Source organism: Hyaena hyaena, unplaced genomic scaffold (genome assembly GCF_003009895.1).
Source record: "Hyaena hyaena isolate Hyena2069 unplaced genomic scaffold, ASM300989v1 scaffold_173, whole genome shotgun sequence".
NCBI lineage: Eukaryota > Metazoa > Chordata > Mammalia > Carnivora > Hyaenidae > Hyaena > Hyaena hyaena.
The window spans coordinates 1,274,397-1,297,414 of record NW_024080805.1 but is presented as its reverse complement, the minus strand read 5'-3'; the positions used below and the strand labels follow the sequence as shown (position 1 = coordinate 1,297,414).

The 23,018-nt window shown below is 33.4% G+C and overlaps 1 protein-coding gene across 7 annotated transcripts in view; it reads right to left on the bottom strand.

The window, feature by feature from the left end:
• USP34 (ubiquitin specific peptidase 34) overlaps window positions 1–23,018 on the bottom strand; it is a 252,168-nt gene that overhangs the window by 74,993 nt on the left and 154,157 nt on the right. For 6 of the 7 annotated variants that reach the window (XM_039240318.1, XM_039240319.1, XM_039240314.1 and 3 more), the window contains 11 exons: window positions 22,332–22,454; window positions 21,436–21,519; window positions 20,841–20,927; window positions 11,485–11,685; window positions 8,859–8,941; window positions 5,647–5,687; window positions 5,396–5,520; window positions 4,261–4,413; window positions 3,268–3,372; window positions 1,953–2,008; window positions 1,733–1,853 (listed from right to left, as the gene is read on the bottom strand). In XM_039240318.1, the coding sequence (XP_039096249.1) occupies window positions 1,733–1,853; window positions 1,953–2,008; window positions 3,268–3,372; window positions 4,261–4,413; window positions 5,396–5,520; window positions 5,647–5,687; window positions 8,859–8,941; window positions 11,485–11,685; window positions 20,841–20,927; window positions 21,436–21,519; window positions 22,332–22,454 (1,179 nt within the window). The remainder of the gene's footprint in view (window positions 1–1,732; window positions 1,854–1,952; window positions 2,009–3,267; window positions 3,373–4,260; window positions 4,414–5,395; window positions 5,521–5,646; window positions 5,688–8,858; window positions 8,942–11,484; window positions 11,686–20,840; window positions 20,928–21,435; window positions 21,520–22,331; window positions 22,455–23,018) is intronic. The other variant, XM_039240317.1, reaches the window with a different exon arrangement.

The following is a 23,018-nucleotide window of genomic DNA, read 5'->3' as shown; positions in this document are numbered from 1 at the left end:
TCAAAAATAAACAAACATTAAAAAAAATTTTTTTTTAAATAAAAATAAATTTAAAAAACCAAAAAATTAAAAACAAAAAAACCCCATGAGTATAGGTGGAGTACCTGGGTGGCTCAGCTGGTTAAGCATCCAACTCTTGATTTTGGTTCAGGTCATGATCTCATGGTTCATGAGTTTGAGGAGCCTCTCAACAGGCTCTACATTGAGAGCATGGAGCCTGCTTGGGATTTTCTCTGTCCCTCTCCTTCTGCCCCTCCCCAGCTCATGCTGCCTCTCCCCCTCTCTCAAAAATAAACATTAAAAATTGAGTATAGGGGCACCAAGGTGGCTCAGTTAGTTAATCAGCTGACTTTGGCCCAGGTCATGATCTCCCAGTTTGTTAGTTTGAGCCCTGCACTGGGTTCTATGCTGACAGCTCATAGCCTGGAGCCTGTTTCAGATTCTGTGTCTAACACTCTCTCTCTGCCCCTCCCCCACTTGCTCTCTCTCAAAAATAAACATTAAAAAATTCTAATTTTAAATAAAATATATAAAATTTTATATACTCATTAAAAAAAATTTAAAAAAAAAATTTTTTTTAATGAGTATATAACGGGACAAAGTTTTTATGAGTATATAACGGGTGTGCAAAGATGTTGTGCCCTACAGCTGCAGGTTGTTTTTTATAACCAGTAACAACATAAACGTCAATAATATACTCTTTTTCTCTTTATGTATTCAATTTTTTAAAATACATTTTTTAATGCATTCACTTTTTGAATGAATGAAGAAAGCAGATCAAAGAATGGTATTGATGTAATATAAATTATTTACTTGAGTATTTAATGTATCCATGGAAACTCTTGGAAGGCCATCCATCAGTTGAGCATCATGGGAAATAAAACTACATGGGGACCTTCTTTTGCACTATTTAAACATGTTTTCTTTCTTTAGAATGATTTTCATGTTACAATATATTATCAGAAAATTCAATATATTTACATTTTGGAATAAAAATTATATACTGCTTTATGTAACAGAATACTTCAACCAGCAAAACTAAATCAAATTATTCCCAGTGGGTTTTAAGGAATAATTAAAAAATTAGGACCTAAAAAAATAGCACAAGAAGGGGCTTGGCAGGATAGGGGAAGTACCATATATTTATCACCAGAATCCCTTACTTCATGCCAATGAGGCCTATCTTCCATCCTCTGGTTATTCCTGTGTTTCCTACCACAAATAGCAGCGTCAAGAAAATAATCATCCAAACCAAAACTAACTCCCTCAATGCAGGCAATGACAAAAGTGCTAATGGCAAAGTAAATAACTTCATCTGAAGAGTAATTAGACATTTGTAGATATAGAGGCAATATGTGTTATTAAATATGCAATAGGTTTTATGTCAAATGGGCTTTTAAAACATGAAACTCTATTTTACTTATTAATTCCACTGCGTAAATTATGAATTCAAAATATTCAATCGTACAGAAACTGTACCATTGAAGTAGGGGTTGCCTTTCTATGTACAAGTTACAGGAATTAAGATTTGTTTTGCATTCTAAATATAAGCCTAAGATTTTTATTTCTAGGGTTTATTTCATTCAATGTTCACTTTTCCTACCACCAATAAAGTTCTAGCAAGCTTTATGTTTGCATATTTAAGATGTTTACGTACCCACATACAATCCAACCACAAAAAAAGGTTTCATTCATATTTCATATATATATATTTGGATGTCTTAATACTAACCTGTCCTTCTCTCGAAAATTTAAAGGGTGGTTTGTGTTTAATAACACTTGTTGCAAGCCTTAAGAGTCCTGTAAGCCCATCGTCTTCTATATTACCATCTTGGTGATCGAGGATTTCCCTGCTACACAAAAAAGAACACAAGCAAAACAAGACAGTTCACATAATTATGTCCTTTATCTTTTCTCAACAATATAACTGTCAATTTCACATTTAAATTTACCTTCGGATACAGTCAGCCAAATGTCGTGCCAAAGCATCTAAGTCGAGGAGTGTGGTCTTAATACAAAGAGAAAATACAAAATTCAAATATAGATTTTTTTTGTTTAGTAGCCAGAGATTACTAAAACAAAAAACATCCTTTTCTTGTAAGAAGATTTTGCTTCTCCTAAATTCATCAATATACCAATTAAAGTATAAATAATGGTTATTCTTTACTTATACATGATGTCAATTAATAAAATTATAGTTGTAGGGGTGTCTTGGTCACTCATTCAGTTAAGTATCTGACTTTTGGTTTCAGCTCAGGTCATATGTCATGGTTCGTGAGTTCAAGCCCTGCATCAGGCTCCACACTGACACTCTGGGGCCTGCTTGGGATTCTCTCTCGCCCCTCCCACCCCAATGTTTATCTGCCATCAATATTTTATGAATACTCAAGTAAAATAAAACACATTCAATTTTTTAAATTATTTCTCAAATGAAAAGTAGGATACTTTAAGAATTCAATGCACACTGCTCCTTAAAAGAAAGAAGTGAAAACACTACAGAATTTTTTAAAATGTAAATTATATAAAATGCACTGGAATTCAAAAACATTTTTTTTAACATTTTTAATTTTTAAGTAATCTCTACACCCAAGGTGGGGCTCAAACCTAACAGCCCCAAGATCAAAAGTTGAATGTTCTACCAAATGAGCCACTCAGGAGCTGCAGATTAAAGCACATTTTTAAAAAAGAGGGAAAGTATTTCTTAAATATCTTAATGTATCTTCTTTATCATTTTGTTAGAAGACTTAGATGCATTTAAGTTTACTACATTTATGAAAGAGAGAAAAACAAGCCTTATGTCTTGTTTGTCTTTGAAGTTAACTTGTTTTAAACATCTGACAATATTTTAGTCTAAGAAAATTATATCAGTAAACTGACAGTTTACTTTAAAATAAATTCTATTTGAATTGCAATTTTATTTTACATATTACTCCAAACCCACACAATATTACAGAAAGCTGTTTATTTACATTTAAAGTCTAAATTTCACATTCCAAGTAAGATTTTACATCTATAAATCTTACTCAGAAGAAACAAGAAATTACTTCTAGGTACCAGATGAAGACATTTCAACAAAGGTCAAAGTAAAAAGAACAAGGAATTACAGCAGAACAAAATGGTACAACTACTGTAAAATAATTACGGCATTTTCAACTCTTATAAAATGATAAAAATGACCTTAAAAATAAGGACCTATATAAAGTCATAAACATACATGTGCTTAATATATCTCTATTAACAAGTTAATGTATAATTTTCTGAACATACCTGGCTAGCATCCTTTATATGTATATTGTCAACTAATTTGCACAACAACCAAAAATATTCTTTACATCCAGGTTTTAACATTGGTTCTTCTTCATAATCATCTATCTATTAAAAAAAATTAAAACTCTGTGAATGTGAAAACACTTTAAAAAAGGGAATAATTTAAAATTTTAATACATATAAGAAACTATTGACCTTATGAAAAAATTATAGCCCTATAAAAACAGCATTCAAAATATAATAAAGAATAGAGAGAACACTTCTAGTTCCTGTAAAATTAGAATAACTACATCCATAAGTAAATGAGACCTTTCAGAAAAACAGTACTCTCAAATTTCTTATAACCTGTGATGAATTAAGAATTCAATGAAAATGTGTCAACAAAAGAAGCCTACAGAACATGAGTATATATAAATCTACCCAAATGTAGTGGTCTATTATAGTTTTGAAATCTAAAACATAAAAAACACTTTACTTTATGTAGGAGAAAAATGTAAATCCTATAATGCATCATATATCTGGGATTAGTAAAATTTAGTTAATGAGCTCTGAATTTCTTATGTGGTAGAAGGCTTTTTTACAAGGCTAGGATACACACTGGAACAGTAAAGGACACTGAAAATTTAGAACATCAGAAAGATAGAAAACCACAAAATCTGTGTGAGTAAATAAGATAGCTTCCTTCATCATGTTTTTATCATTCAATTTATTAACATAAGGTCCCAAACCTAGTAAGAACAAATGCTATTTCCAAAACAGAACAGCCATGAGAGATCCCATAGAGCTGAAATCATACAATTCCATTCGTAGGTATAACATGGACTCAGTAAGTCCACAATGCGGTCACTTTAAGAACTTTATGACTATCCTCCTGGTAAAAACTACATTCAATAAACAAGTACTCAAAATTACTGCAAGTATATAATACAGTGATAAAAAGTTGAAAAGAAAACTGTAGGAACAGAAACAGCTTCTAAACACAGTAAAACTTACCCTGATAGGTTTGAGTGCTTGAGCATCAGGAAGAAATTTCAACAATGTTGAAGCGGCCAATAGCAAAAAGGAGCGATTGATTGAGTCTCCTCCATCCAGCCCTGACAGAGATAACTTATAAAGACCATTGCAAGACTCATGACGGACGGCAGTCTAAATGAAAATGTTCCAAAGATAGTATGAGTTAAGTATTTAAAAGTTAATCTTAAAATATGTCAGCAGAAATAACGTTAGATGGCTTTAGTAATAAATTTTCAAATGCAATATTCTAATAACATACTCATGCACATAAATATGAACAAAGTATCCCGAAGTATACAATAATATGTAGAAACATGTTAGAAATGCCCAAATAGAATCATGAAACAAACAAACATAGTAACAAATACAAAAGGGACTAAGAGAAGATATTCATAATAATTTATTTAGAAAACTAAATAAAAAGAGAAAATATTTTCAGAATGAGAAGCAATTTAGAAAGTACTTAACCAGAACATTTTACTGTTTCTAAAGGACTTGCCCAAATGTCATAATCATTACCTGGGACACAGTCAGAACAAAAATATGCATTAAACTCAGAGCTAAAGGTATTAAGATAATGCAGTCTAAAATAATGTGTCTATTGTGGTTAGATGTTATAGCAAAAGTATGTTTCTACTATTTCATTTAGGAATATGGTATATGCAACATCAAGACATGTTAGTGAAAATTACACTGACCTCACTGTTGACATCAAAATCAAAATATATCTGACTAATTTTTATTATCTCTTGTGCTAAGGATACACTCTAATTAAACAGAAAAGGAAAAAGTAAACTCTAAAATATAAATTACCAAAATAAACACTCAAGTCCTTCCCAGAAAAAAAAATTTTCAAAATTCTAAAGCAAAATAATTAGTTTTAGTTCAGAAAAAAGACAAATATGAAGGCTACAGACTATCAAACATTCATAGGTAAGTGTACATAGTTAAAACATTCTGGAACTTAAAAGTATTTAATAAATATATTCTAGCTAATGGAATATATTTACAAAATCATGTCCATTTGTTTCCATTAACTCTTTTTTTATTATCAATGCCAATAATATCAAATAATATCAAGCATAATAGTTCTAATCTTCAATCCTTATCTTACCTCAGGAATAAGGAGAGTCAATTTCTTTAACCAATCTTGTAAATGGTCACTATCAGCAAGGCTAGATTTCACTAATGAACAGCAATGCGCCCAGCTCACCAAGAGCCACATTGAATAATGTGAAACTACAGAGAAATTAGAAAAAAATAAGACTAAAAGGACTTGTACTATAAAGAAAACACAATGTTCATTATTAAACATTATCTAGTTATGCAAATCTTTATTAAAAATTGCTTTTGTGGAATCCTTACCTTCATGCCTAGACCTGTGATCAGACTGAGCTTTCAAAACTCTGTAAAGTAAAAAAAAAAAAACCCACCACCACTGATTAAATTCAACAATAAAAATAAAAATAACTCAATTTATTACCATATATCCTTTCAAGTTTATACATATAATGCACCCCCCAAAAAGAATAAATTTTAAGAAAAATATTTTTTCTATAGTCTTTATCAGTTAAAGAAACATTGGTAAAAAATTATTATAGACTACTCCATATGACTGTCCAGATTTAATGAACAACATCTGAGTGAATATAGTATTGACTGAAATAAGTGAACCCTCAGGAAGCGCTCAGGATTTAGTTACTACAGAGATGTGTATTACAAAGAGAAAGGTTATAACGGTTTTGATTCTGAACTTCAGACTTCTAATTTTAAAAATAAAATCATAGACTGACATATAATGCCCTTCCCTTAGTACTGTTAATGCGAAATTCTATCAGAAATGGTTAAAAGCAAATTATTAAAAAGTAGAGAAAACTAACTTAATTCCGTATTAGTTTGGAACCATTTTTCTCCATACATTTTGTTACTTCGGTGGAAAATTTATTGCTATAATTTAAAGAAAAGTACCAAAAATTTTCATTTTAGCAAAACCAATATATGGGGATTATCTGTCTTATAAACAAATTGTTTCGAAAAGAAAAAGCACTGATCTCTAGCATCCTCACATTGTTATAAATAACAAAGTACCTCTCAAACTCTCAAACAGAAAGACTTACCCACATTATTGGTTTAAAGTAAAAAGTACAAAGATACAACTTAGGTATCATATATTTATCCATATTTCATGTTTAGTTATTATCATAATGGTAAAATCAACTGTACCAAGAGCAAGCTACCCATCTACTCTTTAAATATGTAGCATAAGATTTTTGATAACACAGGCAAAAAAATTTGCTCTAGCTGTCTTAATTGATACAAACCTACCACCATATGAACTCAAAGTGGGAGCCTATGCAAAGATAATGGTGCATGAACAGGTGCTGAGAAAAAATAGGGACAGGGAGTGGGATGAAGGAGTTCACGTTACAAAGGCTGTAGTAAGTTCTTTAGGAACTGGTAGAATGAAAACAAGAATTGCCACAGAGTGAGCCAGTTGAATAGCAGCAGCTGGTATCAAACCTGCGAGGCTAATAAAGTCATGTGAACATTCTGTAATTTTTAAGAAATAAAACTGGACCAAAGCAGTTACTAAATTGCCTTGTTAGCTTGATGTGTGTGGGGATAGTGAGGTAGAGTGTGGGTTAGAGAGGACACAGAGGAAGAGTTAAGAATTACTTAACCGGAGAGTAACTGGTAGTTAGGGTATAAAATTTGATTTTATACAAATCAAAAGGCATATTCTAGTAATCTCTTCATTTCTACATGTTGTCCATTCCTAAGTTTTACAAACAATGAGATAAGGTACCTGGTGCTAAAAATACAATCTTGAGCAAGATCAGATATAGTTCATATAGAACTCAGAGTCTAGTGGGGTAAAGTATATACTGATTAAGCAATGAACTAGAATTTAACTGTCACAGAGACCCCCTACCCCCAAAAAAGTAAATGACAAAAGAAATAATCTTAAAATAATCATGCTATTTAATTGCAACCACTGCCTACGAAAGTGATTTTTAAAAGCATCTAAAAACAGTTGTTAACTATTAGCCACGAATAAGGTTAAAGCACTTTCAAACGTGTTTACATTATCTTTATAAATAATTTGAGTATAATGCCAAACTTCAGCCCAACATAATACCTATACACTATTTAGAAATCAATTTTACATACTTTAACATAACCTATGTGATTATTAAAGGCATACAGTCAGGTCCCCATGTATCAGTCAGCAATCACCATACTTGAATTTCTGCATTAAAATTTTGTAAATTATTTAAGAAAAAAATCTCCACTGTACCCCAAATTAGATGGGATATCACATGGCTAAACTATATTCATATACATGAACTTCCAACTCCATCCACCAAGGGCCTAGAAACAAGGGAGTCCTCAGTAGCAATGAATATACCAAGAACCCATATTTTGTTCCTCACCAACAGGAACTAGGGCTTCTTAAAGAAATGGCCGATTCCAGGACTAAGGTAGGGAAACTACATTCCTTGAGGATCTTACAGTGGCAGAAAAAATAAAAAAGGACTCCTTCTCTCTACCCCAAATAATAGGGATATGTCAAAATGACCCATGAACTAGCTTGAGGAAGCCAACTTAGGCATAATCTTAGTAAAGTGAATAGTAACTGTAATGAGATATAACAAACTGAGTGAAAAATAATCGATTAATTCAAACTGATAGGAACTAAAAGGGAAGAAGAGAAAACTTCTTCAAAATAGAATGTCAACCGATAAGCAAAAAGGAATGGTTATAAGTCAGAAAATCACTAGTTTATAAACATTTAATAATAATTAAATTTAGGCAAAAATCATCTCTGAATGTTCAAAATCAACGAATGAAAAGTATTATGAGGAGCACCTTCCCACAAAAGTAGGAAAAATCAGAAACCTTATTGTAGAGAAATGTGCAGGCAACAATAAAAATTAGTATCATTAATAGGACAAACTGACATCACCAGTTATGTATAGAGTATTCCTGCTAAAAATGTATATAATCTGAATTTAATCATGAAGAATAATCAGGAAAACCTAAATTGAAAGATGCTATATAAAGCATCTGGCCTGCACTACTCAGAAATGTCAGTATCATGAGAGGCTAATGAAGTATCTTTGTGTAAAAGGAAATGGAAGAGATACAACTAAACGTAGTACATGATCCTAGACCAGGGGGAAAAATTATAGAAAATATTAATGGGACAATTTGAGTATGAACTATATATTAAATAACACTATCATAACCATGTTAAATTTTCTATATTTCAGTGTTTTACTCCAATTGTTAAGAAAATGTCCTGGTATTGAAGTAAATGCCAAATGGTCATGATATCTGAAACTTACACTCACAAAATTCAGGACAATATATAAATAAATATGTGCACACAGAAAATGCACACTCGTGATTATACAATAAAAATTGACAAAATATTAATATGCAAATGAAGGTGAACAGTAGGAAAGTTAAGGTAACTTAATTCTTTTTGCTAACTTAAATTTTTTCAAAATGAAATTTTAAAGCACTGTATTCTTACTATAAATACATACATAAATCATGTAAAAACTTCATACCTAGGAGCCAGATTATCATATGTGTAAGTAACGGACATAAGTCGCTGAATCAAACTGGTTCCTTGGACAAGAACAAGAAATACCTTCAAAACAAAAACATTACAAAAAAATCTTTAAATACGCTACAACACAAAAATGCATTTTTAATCCAAAACTCCAAATTACTTTGATTTTTATCTATGACAAAGAATATCATTCTGTAAAAATATCAATATTATAAAATCAGAATTTTGTGACCAAACTTAAGAATAACAACTTTAAAAAAAAATGAAAACTTAGAAATATAGAGGCCAAACTATTTTTATTTATTTTTTTGCAAAATGATTCTTTGTATTTGACCCACAAATTCTGTGGGTGACAAAATGTATTACACAGGTCAGTGGTTTATTGGGGGTGATTAATGAGAATTACACATTTTTAAATTTTGAAATAAGCAAATGCAAGCAGCAATAGAGATCTCAACCATCTTGAAATAGAGAAAAAGATGAATACAGGGCACAGATCCTAGATTAAAAATCCTGAGGGTCAACATTTAGTTTGCCACCTTTCAAGCTGCATCATTCAAATACACTACTTAATTTTTAGCTATTAGTTCCTCTATATAATTTTCTATAGAGTTCTATATAATGGTAGAAAATAATTTGCTAATTTATATAAATAAAGAATTACTGACTCCCGTCTGCAGATCAAAACCCTTCTGGGCACTTATATTATAAGCACTGTTCCCATCCTGGAGGTCTGAGGCCACTGCAGCAGATAGCATAGAAAGCACTGTAATACAAGGGCTACAAGGTGCCACATGAGCAAACAAAGAGAGCAGCAAATAAACCTGTCCCTGGTGAAATCAGGACTGCTTCAAGGAAAGCTGTCTAGGCTGGAATTTAAAAGTTCAACTTGGAATATGAACCTTCTGAAAGGCTTTTTAAGGAGAGCAAATGAAATAATGCATGATAGTAAATTATGAAAACATTAGTGTTCTATAAAATATCAAAACTGGGTAATTTTGTCTCTAGAATTAATATAACAAAGATTTTTTTTTCTCAAATAGCTTAATACACTAAGTTCTGATTATGACAAAGTAATGGAAAAATATATATGGTAAGCACCTTTTCTAAACTCTAGAAGTATATGCACAGAAAAAAATTCATTAACTACTAATGGTAGTCACTTATGACGAGGAGGGTAGGTTCACCTGTATATTCTGAATTACTGTCAAGAAGCATGTAATTGCATACATTCTTTGAAAAAACAAACACTATTTTTAAACTCCTCATATGCATATGTATCTTATATCTATACTACATGTATTTATTATTAAAATATTAAGAGGAAACCACTAATTAGTAAGGTCAAAAGCTGTGAAGATAATGAGTTAATGGAGAACTTTTAAATTATAACTTGGAAAGATTATTCTGGAAAAAAATGAACTGAAACATTATAGCAATGCAAGGTTAAAGTAAGTAGTTGACAATAAGCAATACTGGAAAACATTTAAATTACACTGAAGTCCCCATAGCATATTTTAGTTGTATCAGCTGTAAATGATTCGGAATACTAACAAAATCATCTGGTCCCTTTAATCTCCAAAATCTCAAAAGGGAAATATGCTTCAGGTTTCAATTTTCACCAGTAGTTTCCAACCTATGTTCACTAACATATTTCTCTAATCAGAAACAACTCATAATTCTAGTATTTCTAGGGGCAGCTATGAGGTAAGATGCTCTTCTCAAAAGGTTACAAATGAGGAAGAGATCTCACTAAAAACTTGTCTTCATCTCTCACCGTTTCCCAATTCAGTGATGGAACAATTGGAAGGGCAAATATTTAATCACATGAACAAAACAATCTACAGAAAGAAAGAATTCTAATTATACGGGTGGATGTCCTGGTTATGATGCCATGTTCATTCAGCTCTAAATCTACCATTCTATCAACTTGCTTTGTGATATTAGGGCTGGTACATCACAAGCTAAATTCCTCTCTGCTAGTTGGTTTCTATGAGGTTCCATTAACCTGCGACACTAGAGAGATTACTTCCTTGCTTCTTCGTCAGCATTAAACCATAAATATTTAACCCAGGAGAGGCCATTTGGTTTCAGAAGCAGTAGTAGAACCCCTTCCTCTGAGGCCTAAGTCCCAGGCCAACAAGATCCTTCCTCATTTCTGATAACCCCAAACTTTTCAATATGCTTCTCAAATCCTAGGGATGGTGAATGGTTACTCCTCTGGGTTACCTCAATTATTTTCTTTTTGTATATTTAGTCCTCCAATACAGACATGTAAAAACAATTATTTATTTTACATCACCTCTGTTGAAACACAAAGTGGGGCTTATTTCCCTAAATGGACACTGATAAATTTACTATATAAATTATTGTTTAAATGATTAAATAATTAAGTACAATTGGAGTACATTAGAATGGCATACAATTCATTCCTGGAATTTGGATAATGAACTAAAAACCATTACTATTTCATAAGTACTACTAAACTTAAAATGAAGGTATCACTTCAGCTGTTACATCATATTGTGGTAGTCTAGGATCATATTCCTTATGCATATTCTTAACTTTATAAAACAAGTAGAATACATTACTATAATTTAATGGTAACTACTGTACTTTACCTCTGTTAACCTTGGTATATGAAGACCCTTGGCATGATCACCAGCAGCCTTTCTTGATTTACCAGGCCAAGTTCTTTTCCTATGGCTTTCTGCTATACCAGACCAGGCAAAGACATCATGATAAGCTAAATCCAAATCGGACGGATCTACTGCAAACTGGCATATTAACTTCAGCAAGCAAGCAAGACAGTCTAGCTGCCACTGTGGATAAGAAGAAAATGTCATTTCCCTATTTTGATTAATTTAATATGGCCACTATACAACCTGAAATTAAAAGCCAGAAAATAAAAATAATTATAGCTAATACTTTAATCATGTGCTAAAGAAATTTTACTACTCATGTATTATATTGGGTAACAATCCAATCCTGTAAAAATGACAAAAAAATATGTAGGTAATAAGAGGGTACATTTAAAGAAATGGAAATGACATTTGCATTTCTATTATGAAAACATCATACAAAATTTATGTCAGAGATTCAGGATTTTTAGAAAATATTACTCAGAATATACTATAATTTTTAAAAATTACTAAAATGTAAACAAAGGTCTAACTTACCTACCTAAAACTGAATTAAGAGATGAAGTATTGTTAAGTTGTTTTTCCATGCAAAGGGCATATACTCCATTATTTTGGAGCCAAAGCAATTCCCAAAAGTTGTAAAAAAAAAAAAAAAAAATTTACATAAGGACATTCAAACTAAGAATTATTTTTTGGTAAAATATTATTTCATATAAAAATTCAATTTCTGATTTAAAGCTCTACTTTAGAATTTTAAAAACACTTCCTGTCAGTAAATTAGTATTAATTATGTGCAAGATGAGAGTTTCAGAGTGCTCACTTCAACAGTTATTTTCCACTCTTCCTAATCCACTGCCCAACTGTATAGCTATACCAATATTCCAGGGAATATAGTAATACTAACATTAGATTTTTCAAGAAAGGTACTAAGAAATTTGAGTAACAATAATCTTTTTAACAAATGATCCTAGAAAATTAAATAGCCATATTGAAAAAACTAAATGAAACAAACCCTCAACTTCCCTCTACATATATGAAAATTAATTCAAAATGCAACACAGAAATAAATGTAAATGGTACCTATAAAGTTCATAGTAGAAAAAAAAGGGAGAACATACTTGTGGCCTTGGAACAAAGATTTCTTAGATAAGATACAAATTTTGTTAAAATTAAAAACTTCTCTGCTTAAAAGACACCATGAAAATAGTGAAAAAAGCAAGCTGCAAATTGAATACAAATACTACCATATATACACATAGTGGAAAAACTTGTGCAAACTGATTAAGGAAAAAAAAAAAGTCTTAGAACTCTTTGTTAAAGTGGAAAGGAAAAGAGGAACAACAATAACAACAACAACAAAGCCCAATATATGGAGAGACACATCATGAAAGGAATAAAGAATTATGGTCAAAATGAAACTTAGGAGATGCAGTGAAAGAAGTACTAATAAAGGAAATTTATACTTATAAACACATTTAAAAAAATGTCAAAACAACAATCTAACTTTATAACTTAAGAACCAGAAAAACTAAACCCAAAGCTAGAAGAAGGAAATAATAAAGAGCAGAACCAAACAAAATATAATAGAAAAACAATAAAAATCAATGTAAATAAAATTTCATTGTGAGAAAAACAAAATCTTTCGCAGAACTAAAAAAAGAGTAAAATTAGTAAAATCAGATGTAAAAGTGGCAATTTTTCTACCAATTCCACAGAAATAAAAAGGACTATAAGAGCATTATAATAATTGTAAGCCAAAAAGATGGATAACCCACATGAAATGGACAAATTCCTACAAACACAAAACCTACCAAGACCCAATTATAAAGAAATAGAAAATCTGAATAGATATATAACTAGTAAGGAGATTGAATCAATAGTTAAAAATCTTCCAATAAGGAAAACCTTGGACCTGATAACTTCGTTAGTAAATTCTACCAAACTAGAAGAATACCAATCCTTCTCAAAGTTTCAAAGAACAGAGCATTCCCAACTCACTCTATGAAGCCAGCACAACCCTGGTAACAATGAAAGAAAAAAGTCACTACAAAAAAACCTACAGACCAAGATCCCTGATGAATAACAATGCAAGAATTCTTGAAAAAACACATGATCATCTCAATTGATCACATGCAGAAAAGGCATGTGAAGGAATTCAACACTCTTTAATGATAAAAGCATTCAACAAAATAGAAAGAGAGGCACTCGGGTGGCTCAGTTGGTTAGGCACTGGACTCCTGAACTCGGCTCAGGTCATGATTCCAGGGGCATGAGACTGAGAGCTATGTTGGGCTCTATGCTAAGCACAGAGCCTGCTTAAGACTCTCTCCTTCTCAGGGCGTCTGGGTGGCTCAGTCGGTTAAGCGTCCAACTTAGCCCCAGGTCATGATCTCATGGTTCGTGGGTTCGAGCCCCGCATTGGGTTCTGTGCTGACAGCTAGCTCAGATCCTGGAGCCTGTTTCAGATTCTGTATCTCCCTCTCTCTCTGACCCTCTGCTGTTAATGCTGTCTCTCTCTCTCAGAAATAAGTAAAATATTTAAACAAACAAAAAAAAACAGACTCTCTCCTCAGCCCCTAACCCCCACCCCTGCTCACACACACACTCTAAAACTTAAAAATTTTACTACCTAAGCCTAAAAGTCACATATGAAAAACCCACAGTGAAAATCATATTAAATTGTGAAAGACTAAAAGCTTCTCCACTAAGATGAGGAGGAATAAACCAAAAATACCTGCTTTCCTCACTTGTACTCAACATATTAGGGGAAGTTTTGGCCTGAACAATTAGGCAAGAAAAGAAAAAGAAAAAAAAAAGGCATCTAAACTAGAAAGGAAAATTATCCATTTGGAGAGGATATGCGGAAAACATTAAAGATGCCACAGAAATGTTCTTTTTTTTTTTTTTAATTTTTTTTAATGTTTTATTTATTTCTAGGGGAGAGAGAGAGAGACAGCGTGAGCAGGGGAGGGTCAGAGAGAGAGGGAGTCACAGACTGAAACAGGCTCCAGGCTCTAAGCTGGCAGTCAGCACAGAGCCCGACGTGGGGCTGGAACCCACGAACCGCGAGATCATGACCTAAGCGAAAGTCGGACGCTTAACCGACTAAGCCACCCAGGCGCCCCGCCACAGAAATGTTCTTAATATCAATGAATTCAGCCAAGTACAGGATACAAAGCCAACACACAAAATTCAGTTGCACTTCCATAGGTGAACAATGAACAATATAAAAAGAAAACTACAAAAATAATTCCATTTACAATAGCACCAAAAGAATAAAATGCTTAAGAATTAGCCAAGAATATGAAAGTCTTCTACAATGAAAATTATAAAACAATGACGAAGAAAATTAAAAACACAATATATGGAAACACATCACATGTCCATGGATTAGAAGACTTATTATTACCCAAAACAATCCATAACAAAATATCAATGACATAATTTGCAGAGAAAGAAAACCCATGCTAAAATTCAAAGGGAATCTCAAGTGACTCCAGAGCCTACACAATCTTAAGAGAAAAGAACAAAACTAGAGGACTCCCACCTCCTGATTTCAAAACTTACTACAGACATGTAGTAATCAACATGATGTAGTACTGGCATAAGACACATATACAGATTAATGGGAAAGGGTCATCTGGGTGGCTCAATTAAGCGTCCCAACTCTTGATTACAGCTTAAGTCATGCTCTCACAGTTTGAAGTGTGAGACCCACTTGGGATTCTGTCTACTCCTCTTTTTGCACCTTCCCCTGCTTGTTCTCTAACTCTCTCTCAAAAGAAGTAAAAATAAACTTTAAAAATAAAAAATTAATGGAATGGAATAAAGCAGACAGAAATAAACCCTCACATATATGGTCAAATGATTTTTAACAAGGGTGCCAAGACCATTCAATGGGAGAAATTACAATATATTTTTTTAAATTTTTAAATGTTTATTTCTTGACAGAGAGAGACAGAGCATGAACAGGAAGAGCAGAGAGAGAGGGAGACACAGGATCTGAAGCAGGCTCCAGGCTCTGACCTGTCAGCACAGAGCCTGATGTGGGACTCGAACTCACGAACCGTGAGATCATGACTTGAGCTCAAGTTGGACACTTAATCGACTAAGCCACCAAGGTGCCCCAAAAGAACAGTATTTTCAAAAAACAGTGCTGGGAAACCTGCATATCCACATGCAAAAGAATAAAGTTGGATCCTTACACATTAAAATACCAGATACAAAAATTAACTCAAAATGAATCAAGGCCCTACATGTAAGAGCCAAAACAGTAAAACTCTTAGAAGAAAACATAGGCTAGGAAGCTTCATGACAATGGATTTGGACACATGATTTCTTAGGACAGGTAACAAAGGAAAAAACAGACACATTAGACTCATTAAAATTAAAAGATTTCATGCACAAGACTATCCACAGAGTAAAATGGCAACCCACAAATGGGAGAAAACATTTGCAAACTATTTAAATGATTAATATTCACAATATTTAGAGAACTTCTAAAACTCAACAAAAAAAATAGAACAACCTAATTAAAAACTGAGCACAGGAGTTGAAAAGATAGTTCTCTCAGTGGCTAATGAACATAAGAAAAGATGCTCAACTTCATTGTTTATTAAGAAAATGCCAATTAAAATGAGATAGCACCTGATATTAAAAAAAAACAACAACCAGGAAATAAAGGTGTTGGCAAATATGTAGAGAACTTGTGCACTACTGGGATGTAAAATGGTAAACCTGCTGTGGAAAACAACAAGGTGATTCCTCAAAAAAACTAAAAACATAAATACCATATGACCCGGCAATTTTACTCCTGAAGAACTGAAAGAGGGTCTCCAAGATATTAATACACCTGTATTCATAGCAGCATTATTCACAATAGGCAAAATATGGAAGCAACCCATGTCCACTGATGCATGCATGGATATGCAAAATGTAGCATATGCATTAAATATTATTCAGCCTTAAAAAGGAAGGAAATTCTCTAGTACACTACAACAAAGAGGATTGCTGGAGGACATTTTGCTAGGTGAAATAAACATGTCACAGAAAGACAAATACCACATGATTCCACTTACAGGAGATGCTCAGAGCAGTCAAAATCATGGAGGTAAAGTTTAATGGTGGTTTGTTACAGGTTGGGGAGAGGGAATAATAGGGAGTCACTGTTTAATAGGTATAGTTTTAATTTTATAAGATGAAAATAGTAATGGGGATAGATGGTGGTGATGATTCTACAACAAGGTGAAAGTATGCAACACCAGTGAACTACACACTTAAAAATGGTTAAGACATGGGGCGCCTGGGTGGCTCAGTCGGTAAAGCATCCAGCTCTGGCTCGGGTCATGATCTCAGGGTTCGTGGGTTTGAGCCCTGCATCAGGCTCTGTGCTGACAGCTAGCTCAGAGCCTGGAGCCGGTCTTCCGAGTCTATGTTTCTCTCTCTGACCCTCCCCTGCTCATGCTGTCTCTATCTCTCTATCAAAAATAAATAAAATATTAAAAAAATTTTTTTAAATGGTTAAGACAGTAAACGTTAACTGTATTTTACAATTTAAAAAAAAACAAAACCCACCATGGTCACTAAGAACATGTAAAAATACTCAACATCACTAATCACCAAAGAAGGGCAAAACACCATGAGATAACACTACATATCCAGTAGAATGGCTCAAATTAAAAAGACTGATCACACAAAGTATTGAAGATATGAAGCAAGTGGAACTCCCATACTTGCATGGTACAGCTGCTTTGGAAAACACTTTGGTAGTCTCTTACAAAGTTAATCTTACATTTGCCATATTATTCAGCAATTTCTTTTCTTAGTATTTACTCAAAAGAAACAAAAACATATGTACACAAAAAGATTTGTATATAAACGTCTGTCTACTTTACTCATAACAGCCCCAAACCAGAAACTCAAATGTCCATCAACAAATGAATGGATAACCAAGTAGTATACCTATAAAGGGATACAGTGCTCATCAATAAAAACTAATAACCAACCAATACATGCAACATTTATCAGCCTCAAAATACACGCTGAATAAAAGACACCAGTTACAAAGAGTACATAATGTATTATTCCATTTACATGGAATTCTATTAAATACAAATGTAATCTTTTTAACAACAAAAAGCCGATCAGTAGTTGCTGAGGGCTAGTTGGTTGGAAGAAGGGAGTAATTAATGGTAAAAAAGCAGGATAGAACTTCTGGTGTAATAGAAATGTTCTATATCTTGTTTGTGTTGGCGGATTACACAATTATATATTTTATAAAACTTAAACTATACTTTTTAAAATAAGTTCATTATCAGCGCACTTGGGTGGCTCGAAGCGTCCAACTTTGGCTCAGGTCATGATCGCATAGTTTGTGAGTTCTAGCCCTGCAATGGGCTCTGTGCTGACAGCTCAGAGCATGGAGCCTGCTTCCAATTCTGTGTCTCCCTTTCTCTCTGCCTCTCCCTCACTGTGCTCTATCTCTACCAAAAATAATCAAGCATTTAAAAAATAAATAAGTCTCATTATTTATGAGAATAGCTCAACTTCATATTACCTACAAAAATTAACTTAAAATGGATCAAAGACCTAAATGTTTAAGAACTAAAACTATAATATTCTTTATTTATTCTGAGAGAGAAAAAGAAAGAGCATGCACGAGCTAGTATGTAAGAGGGGGAGGGGCAGAGAGAGAAAAAGAATCCCAAGCAGGCTCCAACCAAACAAAGGGCTCAACCACACAAACCCTGAGATCATGACCCGATCTGAAACCAAGAGTCGGATGCTTAACCCACCCAGGAACCCCCAAAACTGTAGAATTCTTTTTTGTAATGCATTTTTTAAGTGTTCATTTATTTTGAGAGCTAGGGAGGGAGGGAGGGAGGGGCAGAGAGGAGGGAGACAGAGGATCCAAAGCAGGCTCTGCACTGACAGTACAGAGTCCCATTCAGGGCAAGAATTCACAAACCAAGAAATCATGACCTGAATGAAAGTCAGACATTTGACTTACTGAGCCACTGAGATGGCCCCAAAACTATAAATTCTTAAAAGAAAACATAGCCATCAATATTTGTGACTTTGGATAATATACTACTTCCAAGAATGAACCTTGGGGATGCCTGGGTGGCTCAGTTGTTTTAAGTGCCCAACTCCTGACTTTGGCTCAGGTCATGATCTATCTCTTGGTTGGTGGGCTCCAGCCCCTCAAGATGCAGTCGAGGTGGGACTCTGGACTATGTGCAGAGCCTTCTTGGGATTCTCTTTCTCTCTTTCTCTCTCTCTCTCTAGGCCCCTCCCTCCACTGGTGCTTTCTCTCTCTCTCTCTCTCTCAAATAAATAAACTTCATTAAAAAAATATAATGAACCTTGAAAACATTATGCTTAAGCAAAACAAGCCAGTCATAAAGGAGCATATACATATTGTATGGTTCCATTTATATGAAATATCTGTAACAGGCAAATCCATAAAGATAGAAAGTAGAATTAGATTGGTGGTTGCCCAGGGCTCAAATGTTTGGGGGAAAATGAGTAATGTTTGCTAATGAGGGGATGAAATTGTTCTAGCATTACTGGTAATGTTTGCGCAAGTTTGTAAATATACCAAAAATCACTGCTTTTTAAAGGTTGAATTTTATTTTATGTGAATTCTATCTCAAAAAATTTTAATTTAAAGTATACCTCAACTAAATTCATTTCAAAAGGAAAAAAATTAAACTCAGAAAGAAGAGTAAATGAATTTGTAAGTATCCTATAAAACATTAAGGGAAATGCATTATAAATAAGGGTATAAGTTGGCTTGCAAACTGTGTCTCAGACATGCTTAGAAGCATCACAGGCATTGCCAGGCTACAATATTGTAATATTTGGTCATTAACATGATCTTATCAGTAATGTTTCATAAAAATATCTACAATTTCAAAAGAAACAGAGAAAAAACCTTTAGCTTATGACAGATTCCCTATAAGCCTTATTCAAAACTAAACTTAGAGCAATTCTGCAGACACACTTTCTATAAATGAAACATAACTACTTATTAACAAATTTAAATTCTCTCACTTTGCCAAAGAACTAAAAAAGCACATCAGAATTCTAAGAGAATTAATGGAATAAAGGCATGACTAATAATAAAACACAACAGACATTATAAGTCACAGAACTACAATAATTCATAATTAACTGAACATAAGTATCTATTCTAAAAAGGAAAATATAGTAAAATATATAAAACAAAAATGGAAGAATAAGTATTGAAACCTGTGGTAAGAAAAGCGACATCTTGGTACATGATCGGTTTTCTAAATCTGTTTTCTTTTACTAACTTGGTATTAAGTCAAGAATACCTGACTCCTAGGTTCCAAGGTAATTCTTTTTTTTTTTTTTTTTTTGGTTCCAAGGTAATTCTAAAACACAGTAATAAAAAATTAATATTTGAATGGAATGTTTGATAATGCCACTCTGCTTTGTTGGAGGTCAGGAAAGGGAGCCTCCTTTCCACTTAGTTCAAGCGGTATAGCAGTATCACTTTTTTTTAATTCCACAATTTTTTTTTTTTAATTTTTAAATTTTTTAATGTTTATTTTTGAGAGACAGAGCGTAAGCAGGGAAGGGAAGAGAGAGACGGAGACAAAGAATCTGAAGCAGGCTCCAGGCTCTGAGCTGCCAGCACAGCCGACACAGAGCTTGAACTCATGAACTGTGAGATCAGACATGAGCCGAAATCAGATGCTCAACCAACTGAGCTACCCAGGCGGCCCTATTTTCTTAATACTGTACAGAATAGTGCTTCTTCAAGTTAATAGCAATAAAGTACCTTTTATTAAAAGAAAAACCTTCCATTTTGTTAAGTATAAATAATTTTGTGACATACTATAAAAAAATCTGAGGCCATATTCAACAGCTATACAATATTCTGAAGGCTAACTCTTAATTTCCGCATCTAATTCATTTCTGACCAGTCACAAATGGTCTGGAAACAATTTATTTGAGTAGCACTACTATAAAGGAAGAAAACTCATAACAAAACACTGAAAAATGATGTTTTCCAAAATTTGAAGACATATAAACCAGTTCTTTCAAAAGGATCCAAATGTTAAGAGTGTATAAATATTAATATGTTATTTACCTAATGGAAAAAGGTTTATAAATTAGCCATAATTGAGAACCATGAATTTTGGCACTTAAATTATACCATATTTTTCTAAACTTAGTTTGACTACACTCTATAATCTTCCTTACTACAATGAAGCATGTGGCATAAGATACACTTGCTAATGGAAAATGAAAGTGCTTAAAATAGGACAACTATTAACTGGTTTAAAAAGTGAATTTTCACTTACCACAGTCCAGGATTCCTGCTCTTTAGGTTCCAGAATTCCAGAATTAAAAATTTCTAGTAACTGTTGAAGCCCTCCAGCAGCAACAAACTGTAAGCAATTGTGAGAGTACTGGTAAGAGAGATGCAGCTACAAAATGTCTTGAAGGCCTGCTTTTTGATTCAGTAATTGGATGTGTGTTTATTTATGTATACACATGTATAAAATATTATGCATCTTTAATGTAGGAAATTACTGATTTAAATAATTAAAATAACTTCTATATAAACTGATAACATATACCTTATTTTCAAGAATTTTTTAAAAGATTCTTGCAAAAATCCATAAACGTATCTTTAAATTCTATTGACCAATTACTTGCAGACACTAGGGGGTCCTAATAAAAGTATTCAAATAAAGGAAAAAAATAAGTGCTAAAAATAAGTGCACCAAGGCATTAAACATTATCACCTTATTATTGTGATTTAGAGTCATACATGATTTTTAAACTATGCTTTACTTTACTAGTAAATTAGTTTAAAACCAATTATTATGACACCTACTTTTGGAAATTAAGGATAATTTTCATCAACACACTATTTAACACATATGATCAAACCTTGCAACTCCAGGAATTTTTACTATTTTCCACTTGATCCTCACTTGAATCATCTGAATCTGGATAAAGATCACTGTAACTTCCCTGTGGGAATGGCAAAAAAAAAAAAAAAAAAAAAAAAAAAAAAAAAAAAGAGGGGTGCCTGGGTGGCTCAGTCAGTAAAGCATCTGGCTCTTGATTTCGGCTCAAGTCATGATCTCACAGTTCAGGAGTTTGAGCCTCACATCGGACTCTGCACTGACAGTGCAAAGCCTGCTTGGGATTCTGTCTCTCTTTGCTCTCTCTGACCCTCCTGCACTCACTCTCTCTCAAAACAGATCAATAAACTTCAAAAAAAAAAAAAATGTTTAAAAAAATAGTAAGAGAAGGTGGCAGGAGAAAAAAATTATTCTAGAATTAAAACATAATTTGGGTGTCCAGGCAACTCAGTCGGTTAAGCTACTGACTCTTGAATTCAGCTCAGGTCATGATCACATGGCCATGAGATCAAGCCCTGCTTGAGGTCCATGGTGAAGGAGGAGCCTGCTTAGGATTCTCTCTCACCCCTCCCTTTCTCTCTAAAAAAACAAAAACAAAAAAACCATCACATTCTTGGGACGCCAGGTGGCTCAGTCAGTTGAGCATCTGACTCTTAATTTCTACTCACGTCATGATCCCAGGGTTGTGGGATCAAGCCAAGTGTCAGGCTCCACACTGAGCATGAAGCCTGCTTAAGATTCTCTGATTCTCTCTCTCTCTCTCTCTCTTTCTTCCTCCCTCCCACTGTCCCTTCCCCCATTCACATGCTCATTCGCTCTCAAATAAACAAACAAATAAATAAAAGAATGAAACACATTCTAGAATTTGGCTCCAGAGAAAATATAAGTATTTGATGGTAAGAATGGAAATGCAATTACCGTTGACTCTCTCCTTATTCTCCTGTTAGGTTTTCCCAGTGCTTCAATAATTTCCAGGGCATATAATAACTTGTGGGCACTTTTAATTTTGAGAAGTTCTTTCCAATTAAGTCCATCATTAGTCTTAAATTAAAAAAAGAAAAACAGGTTTTCTTAAGCCAACTTACTAAGAGACCTCTCCCCGCCCCCCCAAAAAATTCTTAAATTAACACTATATAAGAACTCAAATAATACATATACAATGAAATATATTCAAACCTATGCATACCAATTATATTAACTAGTATCCATGGTGTGCTTAAAATACCAATTTTTCATTAAATTTTGTTAAAACTAATATGCAAACATCAGCACAGGAAAAAACTTCTATCTTTTTAACTTTCAAAACAGATGAAGTAATTCAACATCTTCACAATGAAAAAGCCTATGCAGCCTAGTTGAATACATCTACTTTTAAAGATGTAGAAGCAGGGGCACCTGGGTGGCTCAGTCAGTTGAGCACCTGACTTTGGCTCAGGTCATGTTCTCACAGCTCCTGGTTTCGAGCCTTGCATAGGGCTCTGTGCTGACAGGTAGCTCAGAGCCCGGAGCCCGCTTCTGATTCTGTGTCTTCCTCTCTCATTGACCCTCCCCTGCTCACTCTGTCTCTCTCTCTCTCAGAAATAAATTTAAAAAAAATTTTTTTTA